Here is a 13,174-nt window from a genome sequence, read left to right on the forward strand (position 1 = left end):
TTATCTCCCTGAGGGTGGGAGAAAGTGCACTACATGTATGTATGTGTGTGTATGTGTTGTTCAAAGTGAGGCTCCCTGAAGTGTATACCTGCCCCCTGTCGCTCACAGCAGCACGGACTGTACACACAAAAAGTGTGCGTCACATGCACGAGTGTTCGCATAGGTGCGCGCGCCCACTATATTACGGGCCTTACCCTAAACCTCCCAAATACTAATGCTACCCCTACCCTAGAAACCTTAACCTCTTGCCCTAAAACCCCTTAAGTTAACCCTTTACCCTAACCCCCTACCCTTGAACGCATCTTCTCTAGAAGCGGCTGGCGGCGGAGGCTTCAGCGGCAGAGTGGTCCGCCTGCAGCTAAACATCGGCGGCGATGTTCCATCCCGCTGTTATGAGCCTCTTTATAGGATATTATTGTCTTTCCTGGTTGATTTAACCTTCTATATATTCCCCTTTCTTTATGTTGGGTATAATAAAAGGTAAGTGTTCTAAAATACTCTGGAGTGCACCAACACAAGGATGTTTCCTACCTTTTATTCCCTATGTTGCTTACGACGTTGGCATTCATTGGCTGCCGCTGCCAGCTCCACAGACATGATTTCTAAATTAAAGTAAAAGGAAACTGTTCTCATTTTAACCTATTTGCTGCACTACAAACTCCAGTGTTCATAGAATAATAAATAATTTGTTTGCCACCGTGTTTCCCAAACCGTATATCTCATTAGCCTAGGCTTGATGTCATGTTAAGTATGCTTTAGGCAAGGGGTGCGCAAACTGGGGGGGGGGGGGAGCTGCGGTTACAGAGGCCCCGCGCTCTTCCCGAAGGCATTTAAATTAAATGCCGGGGGAGCGGCAAAGGCTAACTTCCCTTACCTTGGCTCCGAAAGCTTCTGGCGACGCTTCGCCATGGCAACATGGTGTGAAATGACGCCACCGTGTCTCGTGACGTTGTGCCGTCAGAACGACGGAGACACGGTAAGGAGGGGGGTGTGAGCAGGGGGAAAAGTTTGCGCACCCTTGCCTTACACCCTGAAATTTGGGGAGGAGAGAGTCCCTGCATTAACCATGACAGACTTTAGTGGATATGCGCTGTTAGGGTGCATGCCTCTTTTGCGTGTCATTATTACCGGCGGCCGTCATAGTTTGCGCAATGCTGTTTCCGAGAGCATGACTTGACGTTACGTTATTAGCCTATGCGGTAAGACTTCACAGGATGTTAACTTTGGTTACTGTCACGTTTACACACACACTCAGCACAGGAGATAGGCTCTGCTCACAATCTCCAGGCTGCAAAAGTAGTGCAAAATCAGAACCATTTATCACAGCAAGTAAACCTACTGAAAGTGATATACTGCTTTAGTAAATGTGGTGCTGTCATGGTTTTTTTTTTTGCCTCGATTGTGCAGTTTGGAGATCCTGATGAATAACCCTTAAAAACTCAGTGCAAAAAAAAAGCTGATTCGGCCCAAAGAAACATGTCATTGTTGCTGTTTGCAACCTATTTGAAAGGTTTAAAAGCAGGTATGCACATTGTTCTTGCAGCCCTCGGGTGATTGCAGTTGGGTGAAGAAGCTTCATTGCTGGGATACAGATAAATAACCATACCCCCTCTGAGTCAGTGTACAATTCCACTCACTTTGTACCATAGCAACAGAGCAGCTTTGTAGACTCAGGCCATAGCGACACAAGAGAAGCTGACCACAAATGCATTGTATGAAGCCCACCTTTAACTTCCTAGCCACACAAATAAGCACAATAGAATGATCTGCGATCCCTCTGACAGGTAGAGCCGCGGTGATGCATGCGACAGGTTCATAGAGAGAGCTTTCCCCTGGATTACAGAAAATCAAAAGGAGATCTAACAATGGAGGCGAGATCAGATTACAGCGGTTGCTATGGCATCATGTAAATACTAAAGAGAACGGGACAGCAAGGGAAGAGCCAAAGCTGGGGACACAAAACAGCCACACACTGATTCAAGAGGGCGAGAGCAGCAGCGGTAACCCTGTGCACGTCCCCTGTCCCAGGGCAGGATCTCACCCTATTTACTAAAAGGTATGTTTGATTACAAATATTCAGGAGCGCCGAAAGGATTTTTGGGGTGAGGGTGCTGTACATATGCAAAATCAGTAACAAATGTACTTTACCATAATGTAAAGATGTGTAAAAATGGTAGGAGGGAAGTGCACTGCTAACTGATTAGTATTAGAATACCAAAACGCAACTTGATGAAAAAACGAATGCAATAAACAAAAACTGAGGTATACGTGTGCAAGCGCAACTCTGACGCGTTTTGTTCCAGTAGGAACTTTGTAAAGAGTGTTTTTATAAAACCCAGATCAGTGTTGTAGTCGCACTGTAATAAATAAGTGATAACCAAATAATACTAAGAATAATGACGGGCCCACCACTCAAACTTTATTAAAGGGTGCTAAGCTACAGCATGAATGAACACCCTCTTAACCCTTTGAGTGCCGGGGGCAGGGGAAGTCGTGGTGCCTGTGTGCCACGGCCCCTCCGTCACAGTGCGGCCACGTGACCGCAGTGGCCATTTTCTGGGAAAATAGATGAGAATTAGTCTTCCTTCATTTCACTACAAGGCATATGGATTCCTGGGCTCTATGGGAACGCAGAACGCGATCAAAGCAGGGAAAACAAAGACCCTTAGAGGAGGTTGTAGTCACTACTTCGTGGGGTTTCCCGGAGTGTCAGTTCCCAAGTGATGACATCTTGGGGCACTCAAAGGGTTAAGTAACACCCTTTAGTGAACTTGTGTTTATGTTTAGTGCATTAACATAATAGCTGGTTATGTCATTGTCATGTTTCTTTCTTACGTGGGTGACACTTGGGTGATTGACTGACGGGTGGGTGGGTGGGTGACTGACACGTGGGTGGGTGACTATGATTTACTGTGGGTTGGTGTCTGTTCACTCACACTCTCTCTCACTCTCTCTCACACTCCTACACACTCTCTCTCACACTCTCTCTCTCACTCTCTCTCACACTCACTCTCTCACACACTCTCTCACACACACTCTCTCTCACACACACTCTCTCTCACACACTCTCTCTCACACACTCTCTCTCACACACTCTCTCTCACACACTCTCTCACACACTCTCTCTCACACTCTCTCTCACACACTCTCACACATTGTCATTGTCACGTTTCTTTCTAACGTTGCAACTTGTCAATGAATTGTCACAGTAGTATTGTGTCAGAACCTCTCTTGTAGCCCAACATGTTTTGCTATTTGTGAGATTAAAAAGGCTTAAGTCATTTTTAAGGAGCCATTAGGGCAAGTAAAATGAGAACTATGATGTCGACAGTACCGTCCTGCTTTCTGTGACAGACACGATTGTATAGGTTTTCAGTTGTGTATAACGACTGCTGTTCTCTGGCAGTGATTATTGGTGTTATTTTCGATGAATGAAATGTTTAGTAATTCATGGAATTGCTTGGATTTTGTGTACTGTCTTACAGCTTTTGGAAGGGTTTGCACTTTCATCCTGTTTTTTGGAAAATCTTTTTGGAGTTGTTATACCTTCCAATTTTGGGGGTATTTCTTTCTTCATTGTGCCTCTCCCTGTGTGCCCCCGGAGCAGAACTGACTTTTTTGTTTGTTTGTTTTTAACTGGGAAGCCTCCAGTTGAAGGGGGAAACAAATGCCGTTTTCTTATTCCAAAATGTCCCCGGTTACATTGAAGATGAGCCAATAAATGGGGCAGCCTCACTGTGACAAGCTTTATTTCATTTCCTGGTTTGTTTCTGATGTCAGGTGCCCACTTTTTGCACCATTCCACATCTCTCTTAAAGCAGAAGTTCCCAGGTGATGTGGAAGCAGGACCTCTGCTATCCAGAACTAGAGATGGGTAACTGTTCCCAAAACATTTTGGGAGGGTATTTCCATTTCCAAATAGCTACACATTTATTAGCGTTTGAAAAAAAAACGCAGCTAAGTTTGTTAATTTTTTTTAGAGGTATTGAAAATGCAACAGTTATCAAATATTCCAAATGTAAAATAATTCTACAATTGAGAAAAAAGTTGAATAAAATGAAGCCAATATTAAAAAATTGGAGAATATCTGCAAATGTATTCAGAACTTTTTTTTACATATTTTAGATTGGTTTAATTTTCCGATTTACTTCCCCCCCCCCCCCCAACGCAAATCGAATTTCATCACATTCTACCATCTCTAGCCAAAATCACACAATTCATGTCAAATAAAAGGGCGGGAGTGCTACTTCTGTAGAGTAATACTGTTAGGGTTGACAGGTGGCTTGTCCAAAGATACTGGACATCCACCCCCCCCCCCAAACATATATAAAAAATACCCCCACCTCCCCCAAATACATTTAAAAAATACCCCCACCTCCCCTAAATACATTTTAAATATACCCCCATCATCATGATCTCATCTCCCCAGGCAGGCCCCCATCACCATCTTATCCCCCACCCCATTATCATTATCATATCACCCTGCCCCCCATCAAATTCTCACACTGCCCCCCATCATCTCAACCTGGCCCCCCCATCATCATCTCACCCTGGCCCCCCCCATCCTCTCACCATCTCACCCTGCCCCCCCATCCTCTCACCATCTCACCCTGCCCCCCATCTTCTCACCATCTCACACTGGCCCCCCATCATCATCTCACCCTTGCCCCCCCATCCTCTCACCCTGCCCCCCCCATCAAACTCACACTGCCCCCATCATCTCACCCTGGCCCCCCATCATCTCACCCTGGCCCCCCCCATCCTCTCACCCTGCCCCCCCATCATCATCTCACCCTGACCCCCCCATCCTCACCATCTCACCCTGCCCCCCCATCCTCTCACCATATCACCCTGCCCCCCCATCCTCTCACCATCTCACCCTGCCCCCCCATCCTCTCACCATACCACCCTGCCCCCCCATCCTCTCACCATCTCACATTGGCCCCCACATCATCATCTCACCCTGGCCCCCCATCCTCTCACCATCTCACACTGGCCCCCCATCATCATCTCACCCTGCCCCCCATCCTCTCACCCTGGTCCCCCCATCCTCTCACCATCTCACCCTGCCCCCCATCCTCTCACATCTCACACTGGCCCTCCCATCCTCTCACCATCTCACCTTGGCCCCCCCATCCTCTCACCATCTCACCCTGCCCCCCCATCCTCTCACCATCTCACCCTGCCCCCCATCCTCTCACCATCTCACCCTGGCCCCCCACCATCCTCTCACCATCTCACCCTGGCCCCCCATCATCCTCTCACCATCTCACCCTGGCCCCCCACCATCCTCTCACCATCTCACCCTGCCCCCCCATCCTCTCACCATCTCACCCTGGCCCCCCACCATCCTCTCACCATCTCACCCTGGTCCCCCATCCTCTCACCATCTCACCTTGCCCCCCCCCCATCCTCTCACCATCTCACCCTGCCCCACCATCCTCTCACCCTGCCCCCCCATCCTCTCACCATCTCACCCTGCCCCCCATACTCTCACTATCTCACCCTGCCCCCCACCATCCTCTCACCATCTCACCCTGCCCCCCCCCATCCTCTCACCATCCCACCCTGGCCCCCCACCATCCTCTCACCATCTAACCCTGCCCCCCCATCCTTTCACCATCTCACCCCCCATCCTCTCACCCTGCCCCCCCCATCCTTTCACCATCTCACCCCCCCCATCCTCTCACCCTGCCCCCCCATCCTCTCACCATCTCACCCTGCCCCTCCCCCCATCCTCTCACCATCTCACCCTGCCCCCCCCATCCTCTCACCATCTCACCCTGGCCCTCCCATCCTCTCACCATCTCACCCTGCCCCCCCCCATCCTCTCACCATCTCACCCTGGCCCTCCCATCCTCTCACCATCTCACCCTGGCCCCCCCATCCTCTCACCATCTCACCCTGCCCCCCCCCATCCTCTCACCATCTTACCCTGGTCCTCCCATCCTCTCACCATCTCACCCTGCCCCCCCCCATCCTCTCACCATCTCACCCTGGTCCTCCCATCCTCTCACCCTGCCCCCCCCCATCCTCTCACCATCTCACCCTGGTCCTCCCATCCTCTCACCATCTCACCCTGCCCCCCCCCCATCCTTTCACCATCTCACCCTGCCTCCCAAATTGTGTCCTTACCCTATTTCCAGGAAGGACACAGACTTCTCTGGGCCGCCGGGGTGTGGGCTCCACCCCTGCTGTCCTCTGATTGGCTCTCCGCTCCTCCAATTAGGGACAGGCTTCACAGACGCTCACGAGTTCTCCTGCCCGGCCACCGTCCACCCCCGCCTCCAGTCTCAGCACTGCCTGCCGTCGCGCTGCCCTTGTGCTGCCCTCCGCCGCCGCAATAATGGTAATACCGGACACATATGGAGTATTTCTGGTATTACCTCCGATTTTATACCGGACAGGCAACGGAATTACCGGCCTATCCGGGTGAAAACCGGACACCTGGCAACCCTAAATACTGTTGACATTACTGAGAGTAAATACTGTAGTGTGTGTAAGGCGGCCATGATGAAATTTGAGGTTGACCCATGTGTATTAATTAATACACGTCATTCATTTTCAAAATTTTTATATCTTCAGTGCCAGCTCATCGCATTTCAGTTGCATCTGGCATCTGAAGGGTTAACAGGATAATAAAGATATTAAGAGAAAGCATATGCTTGTTGAAATTTCCTGGAAAATATTATTTCTAATAAACATGCCCCATACTTCACTGTGAAAAGAGAGCCCTGCACTACATTGCAAAACAGTGTCTTACAGGACCCTCGTAAACATATATTGTCATTTAATATCAATAAATCATCAGGCAATCAACATGCTCCAGAGCAATGTACGTTTCAGACCACCAGGTCTTTTCTCAATTAACATTTTTCTATTGAGAGTGCTGCGGACTTCCTATATATTTTTTTACTTAACTAAGTATGCTGAAACCTATCCCATGCCTCATTTTGCAAACCAGTGTAACCAACCTCACACTGATGAGACCCATTAAGGTCGAAACAGCTGTCTGTGAGTGGGTTTGCTGGCTATGCATCTTAACCCTGGCTGTGCTCAAGAATGAGCTTATAGGGGACCATGTCATATGGTTTTGAAGCAAAAAGGTGGCACTGTGTGCTTATTTGCATGTCATTTCCCAGAATCCCTTGCTGCAGTGGAAGCATTATGTACAGTATATATTAATCTTCATCTAGACCCTGTCCACACCCAATGGATGAGAGTGGGAGAGCCGATATGGATGGAGAGGACCTTTCTCCTCCTATAGCAGAGGAGGAAACTGAAGTAGATTCTCCAAATACTACATCAAAAGGTGACCCTGATCAGTCCATCTCCCCACCACTGATCTCCATCAATAAAGGTAAGACATGACTGACAGTCAATTGCTTTGTCATTGTATTATATGTATGTTTAATGCATTCTCGTTTCTTAATCACTAGTGGTAATTAGGAGGGTATAGGGCAAAACAGATCTTTTTTATTTAAAGACTTATGGAAACCTGCAGTATCTGTTGTCCGTATTAGAAATATCACATTGCCAAGAACGCGAGTAATGACCAATGTGTCCTAACAGGTTCACTGAAACACCTGGAACCAAAATGAGAATATTATTATTACCACAGTATTATTATTATCGTTTATTTGTAAAGTGGTAACATATTCCGCAGCGCGGTACTATGTGGGTACAGAGTGACATCAATTACAGAAACAAAATGACATACAAATACAGTACAAATAAGGACAAGCAACCGCAACCAGATACAGCAGGGAATGAGGGCCCTACTCATCAGTGTTCACAATGTAGAGGGTGTAGGGGGCAATGTTGACACAAAAGGAAAAGTGGCTGCTCATTGAGGGATGGGGTTTATCTCAGGATGGAGTATGATACACACGCACAGCAGCTGAACCCATTATGATTTGGGGGTGCTGGTATTAGAGGGTGTTCAATAGCATGGTTTGGTCAAGCCGCACAGATGGTGCAAATATGGTGTGGGGAGGGGGAAGGGAGGTGGATGTTAAGAGTGTGTCAGATAGGCTTCTTTAAAGGATATTGAGAATATAAATACATCTTTAATAAAAAAAACATTCACAATTTATCAACCCATCGAAGAACACAGGTGACAAAGGACAATGCTATAGGGCAGGCTAGCGCAATCTTTTTCCCCTGCGCCCCCCTGCTGGCCATCCCCCTCTCTGCGCACCCCCCGTCTTACCTCGGCTCGCTCCGGTGTCAGGGCTTCATGACGTCGCGTTGCCATAACGACACATCTCCAGAAGCAGTATGAGCCAAGGTAAGTGCAGTTTACAGAGGCCTTCGCCGCTTCCCCCACGCCCCCCGCAGACAATCTCACGCCCCCCTGCTATAGGGCAATCTGTACCTCATCATCAAGCCATCACCAAGAGCAAACCATACCTTTTATACAGTGTCAAAGTGTAATATGGAGGTATAGTTTACAAGTATAACAGGATATTCAAGAAGGCAGATTATTAATGGGGTGTACCTTTGAGATGATCTATGGTGGATGAGACAGGGGAAAGTACATTTATTAGAACTTGGGATGAAAGTATGTGCCTGGTGTCTATATCATTTCTTCATGTGGAGTGAAAGCATAGAGGAAAGTGTAAACTTTCTTTGCCTGCTGCAGGGAACAAGTATACGGCTTCTCTGTAAACGGATCGCTAGTGTTTGTTTTGACAAACTGTACCTACTTCTGCAAAAGGAAAGGAGCCGTGGGGAGAGTAGATAAGTAATGTTTATGCAACCCTGCTCCCCCCCCCCCCCCCGCAGACTCTACGGTGGTGTCTAGGGTGCATGAGGGCAGATTACATGCATTGTGGTGGTGCATACCTGTGAGGAACAGGAGGGCCTGAGCTTCCTGCGATGTTATTGGGGAGCCAGGACCGGGCTTCTGGGGTGGTAGCCTCCATGATCTCTTAGTGGTGCAGCGCCTCCATCTTCTATACTCCCAGGAATATGGGACAGGACCTGTATAGAAGAACCCCTTCGGTTCCAGGGTAATAGCTTCCAACTCACACACAGTCTTTGGTACAAAGGATAGTCTCTTTATTGGCAGATCAGCAACTCCCCAATGTAGTGGCGTCCAGCAGCCGCAACAACAGCAAAGCCTTGCTAATTACTCCGCTCTCCTCCCACACAGATAATTCCTCCTCTCCTTCCCTCCAAGTCTCTCCTCCGACAGGATGGTCTGGGCTGGGGCTTCAATACCCCGCGGCCCACCTCCGAGGTTATCCTCGTGGTGGGGATTGGATTCTCCCCATCACCCCAGGCAGGGGGGTGAGGGGCATTGGTCCACCAGGTCTATAATGCTATCAGCTCTACTCAAAGTGGCTGAGTCTCTCCACTCCTCTCTCTGCTCCTGCACGGCTGCGCAGGTGAGACCGCGGTCTCCTCCAACTCCTTGGACCGATCCGCAGGACTCACAACTCAGACAGTCCCACGGCAGACTCGTCACTTACAGGAGTTGGCTGCTAAATATAGAGCTAGCCCCGCCCCTCGTGATGTCAGCAGAACCTCCCCTCTTGCTCACGCCTGCAGCAGAGTCCAGGCCTGCATCTACCACTCAGGGCAGGGCTATGAAAGGGGAAAACCCATGATGATTACTGGTGCCTGATCTTAACAGTGCTTACCACAGTAGAAGGGAGATAGGTATAGCCTGTGCTGTTTACAGGGGGCTACATTTATAAAGTAATAGTACAGACCAGATCACCCCCCCATGTTTATTATGTTGTAGATGGGGCCAGTACCCTTTAAGTAAGGATCCCTAAAAGAAGGAATGCAGTCCTTAATATTATAGGAAAGGGAACATGGCACACCACAGAGGGCCTCAGGAAAGAGGGTTCTCATCAGTCTATATGGAAATGGCAGTTCCCAAACTGGCCAAAAGTTTTGGGTCACGTGAGTAAGACCCACTGGCACTTCCGTAGGGGCCTATTGGAATCGGATTCATACAGATGATATTCCGAAGCAATGTGGGGGGTGGGGGGAGGGGGCGGGTCCCACATTTATGAAGAGCAACTAAGTAAATGTGAAAAGGAAGTAAATATACCTCCATTTAAGTGTTAAATGTGGGCACTAAAGGATGAACCATATTCATGTATGTAATGAAATATAGTACAACTTTGTCAAAAATGTGCTTGGGGACACGAATAAATGAAAATTGTTCTACAAAAGTTATTGGCACCATAATTATTCTACAACTTTCCTACCTCATTGCCCAGTCACCTGAATTCAGCCCCTGAGTGAAGGTAAACCATGCCGAGTAGCCATACATAACACACCGATGTAATCTCCCTAGAAGTCAGGCAGAGGGTTACACATGTACACCCTGTTCTAGTCTGTTATATTTACAAGTTTAAGGTTATCAGATGAAGTTAACACTGTTTTATCTAAATATGTCACCCATATCTTATGCTGTGTAAACTGTTTCTGTTGGACGTGTGTTATCATTTATTGTCTTCAAATATGCAGGAGTCTCTCAGAGTGAGCAGAGCAACCACTGTTTGTTTATCTTTCCTAACCGTAGCAAACAATAAGAGACAAGGCACATTGTTAGTTACCTGCCACATTTCAGCAGACATGCAAAGTTAGATGGCTGTATGTGCTGATTGAAATGCTGCTATGGTCAACTTGAGAACTCACAGGGTTCTAAAGACAACTTGTACACAAAAGAACATGCTCCAAAGGAATAGTAACCTATATGAATGCAACTATCTTGTGCCAAACTAACAACTGATGACTGCTAAATATTGCCAGACGTGGCAGGTTGCCTGCACAATGCCTCCCAAGAAGAAAGCTATTTCTGTATTGGGTTACCAGCTTTAAGACAAGAAAAAAAGGGACATTTGTAATTACTGATGAAACGCAATATCAATTACTACCTGGTTGGCAATATTACAGTGGTGGCCGGTAATTTTTTTTTATCGATCACTAAGCAACTTTTTTTTTTAGGATTTGTACCAATTAACTCAACTTGTCCACTTAAATCCAAGGCTGAAATAATTATAAGACGCCTCTAGATTTAGGACAGTCTTGGCTAGCATAAATTAGGATATTCTCTGCAAATTTGGAACAGTCACAATCCATATAGGACATTTGGCGATGTTGTGTCAGTACTGACTTTGAGTTGCACTGCAGACCTCCAAGTTACTATTTTCAGAAATACTGCCAGTGCCATGCGCTATCTACCCAAAGGAGGCACTTGAAGCTTAGGGAGGTTAATGCATGGCTAAATATTAAGCATTGTAGAAGTAATAACAAATATCCAAATCAGGGAAGATTGGGAAAAAGTGATTGTTAAATAATAATAATCCTTATTATTATTTCTTATTCAGAAAGATTCGAAAACTTCAGAAGATGGTTTTCCAGTAGACAAAGTCAATTTATTCTTGCAAAGTTACTTACAAATAAAAAACATGATACATGTGCTTCTGATGTTAATTCATAGATCAATGGACTACTTACTCACTCGCATGTGGCTTAGATAGTACTTGCAGTGAGTGTGTGTCGTTGAAGAGAGTCCAGGGGCAAGAGAGCGACTTGCTGAATGTAACTGGTAGTTAATAGATCACTAACTCTGCTCACTTCCTGCCTCGTGTCTAAAATTTCAAACTACTGCCAAGCCTGATTTCCGGCAAGGCCTTGAAAGTCTATATTTAAGCCAAACCCCAAAATCTGGTATATATCAAAAGCCTCACTAGAATTCAACTTTCTTTGTTCCATATGAATTCAAATCCTTAAAACTTTATTCTCATGCAATTGTCTTGATATAAGTTCTCATTCATGCATTTTAAAATAATAAATACATTTTTGTATTATTTGTTATTTATATGATTGTCACGTGTAGTACTAATGTGAAGTGCTATGTACACTAATGGCGCTATATAAATAAAGACATACTGTACATACATTGACAGCTCCCATATAACTTTGCAAAGAAAAGTCTCACAAGTTACAGTATTTATTAGTCTCCCATTCATAAAACTGGGTCAATATTACTGAGGAAGTTAGTTCCAGATTCAAGAAACGGAAATCAATGGAGGTTTTGGGTATTGTTTAAGGTACTTTTTGACATGATATGTAGATGCAATGGTTCCATTTAGTCTTTCTGATAACATTTCCTGAGCACATCGTGTTGAGAGCTAGGACAATGTGATACCCGTTTCTGAAATGTGACTTTACTTGCACTGTAGTCTTCATTATATTTTTTAATGTGTTATTTTAAGGATTTGTTTCACTGTTTTGTCAAAATAATTGAATTGAAAGACAATAAATGATTAAAACCCTGTGTAAAGATTTGTGTGCACATACAGTATGATGGGACTGAGAATAATTTATTCACCAGCAAAAGGGGTTTGTTATACTGTTAAATTACTTACAAAATATCTTGTGGCTTTTAAAAATGAACTGATTAATGCTTTAATGTGTGTTCGATTAGGACTGAGCTATATAAACCCTTTTAGTTTCCAAGGCAACTAAAATATATGCACATACTGTAATCTCAGCCACATGCAGATCAACCACAGAAACAAGACATCCCTCAAACTGAACCCAAAAGCTGAGAGCCTGAGGACATGGGGAAGCCTTGTTGTGTAATGTGTTTCTGATCTATACACCAGCATGAGTGTCAGAACAAGGATACTGATACCAGATTAGCCTCCTTCATGTGAACTATTATTATGAATATGTATTTTCTCTAGTTATTATGCAAAATATAAGCAGCACTTTACAGTGGGGACAAGGAACTGACATTTAACTATACCGGGAGTTAGCTATGCATGTAGGATAAGAGTATTAAACATGATTATAGATGCAACCAATTTCACAAAGGAACAACAACAAAAAAAATCAGTGCAGGTGCAAGAAGCACAGAGAGCCACCATTAAAAGGATAGGGCGGTGATCCTTCATCAAAATATGGAAAATATCATGAGAAGTCTAACAGACAGACAGTGAGTCAGTAACACTCTTAGACTGAGGCCCCGCTGCCTCAGTCAGCGCGCCCGCACTGCATGCAGGCGGCACGCTGAGAGGCAATTGACTGCTGCCTGTGGTCTGTAGGGAGCTGGAGCGGGGGGAGGGGGGGGGGGGAGAGGGGCGTGCTTTGAGCAGAGAGCTCTCGTGCTGTCCCCCCCCCCCCCCCCGTCGGTTGCTCTCTC

At 46.2% G+C, this 13,174-nt stretch overlaps 1 protein-coding gene across 1 annotated transcript in view; it reads left to right on the forward strand.

The window, feature by feature from the left end:
• Nucleotides 1-1,759: 1,759 nt before the first annotated feature.
• LOC142487170 (dynein axonemal heavy chain 5-like) overlaps nt 1,760-13,174 on the forward strand; it is a 426,040-nt gene continuing 414,625 nt past the window's right edge. The window contains exons 1-2 of the mRNA XM_075585972.1: nt 1,760-2,056; nt 7,197-7,360. Coding sequence (XP_075442087.1) covers nt 7,213-7,360 — 148 coding nt within the window. The 5' untranslated portion in view covers nt 1,760-2,056; nt 7,197-7,212. The remainder of the gene's footprint in view (nt 2,057-7,196; nt 7,361-13,174) is intronic.

This window comes from Ascaphus truei, chromosome 2, assembly GCF_040206685.1.
Source record: "Ascaphus truei isolate aAscTru1 chromosome 2, aAscTru1.hap1, whole genome shotgun sequence".
Classification (NCBI taxonomy): domain Eukaryota; kingdom Metazoa; phylum Chordata; class Amphibia; order Anura; family Ascaphidae; genus Ascaphus; species Ascaphus truei.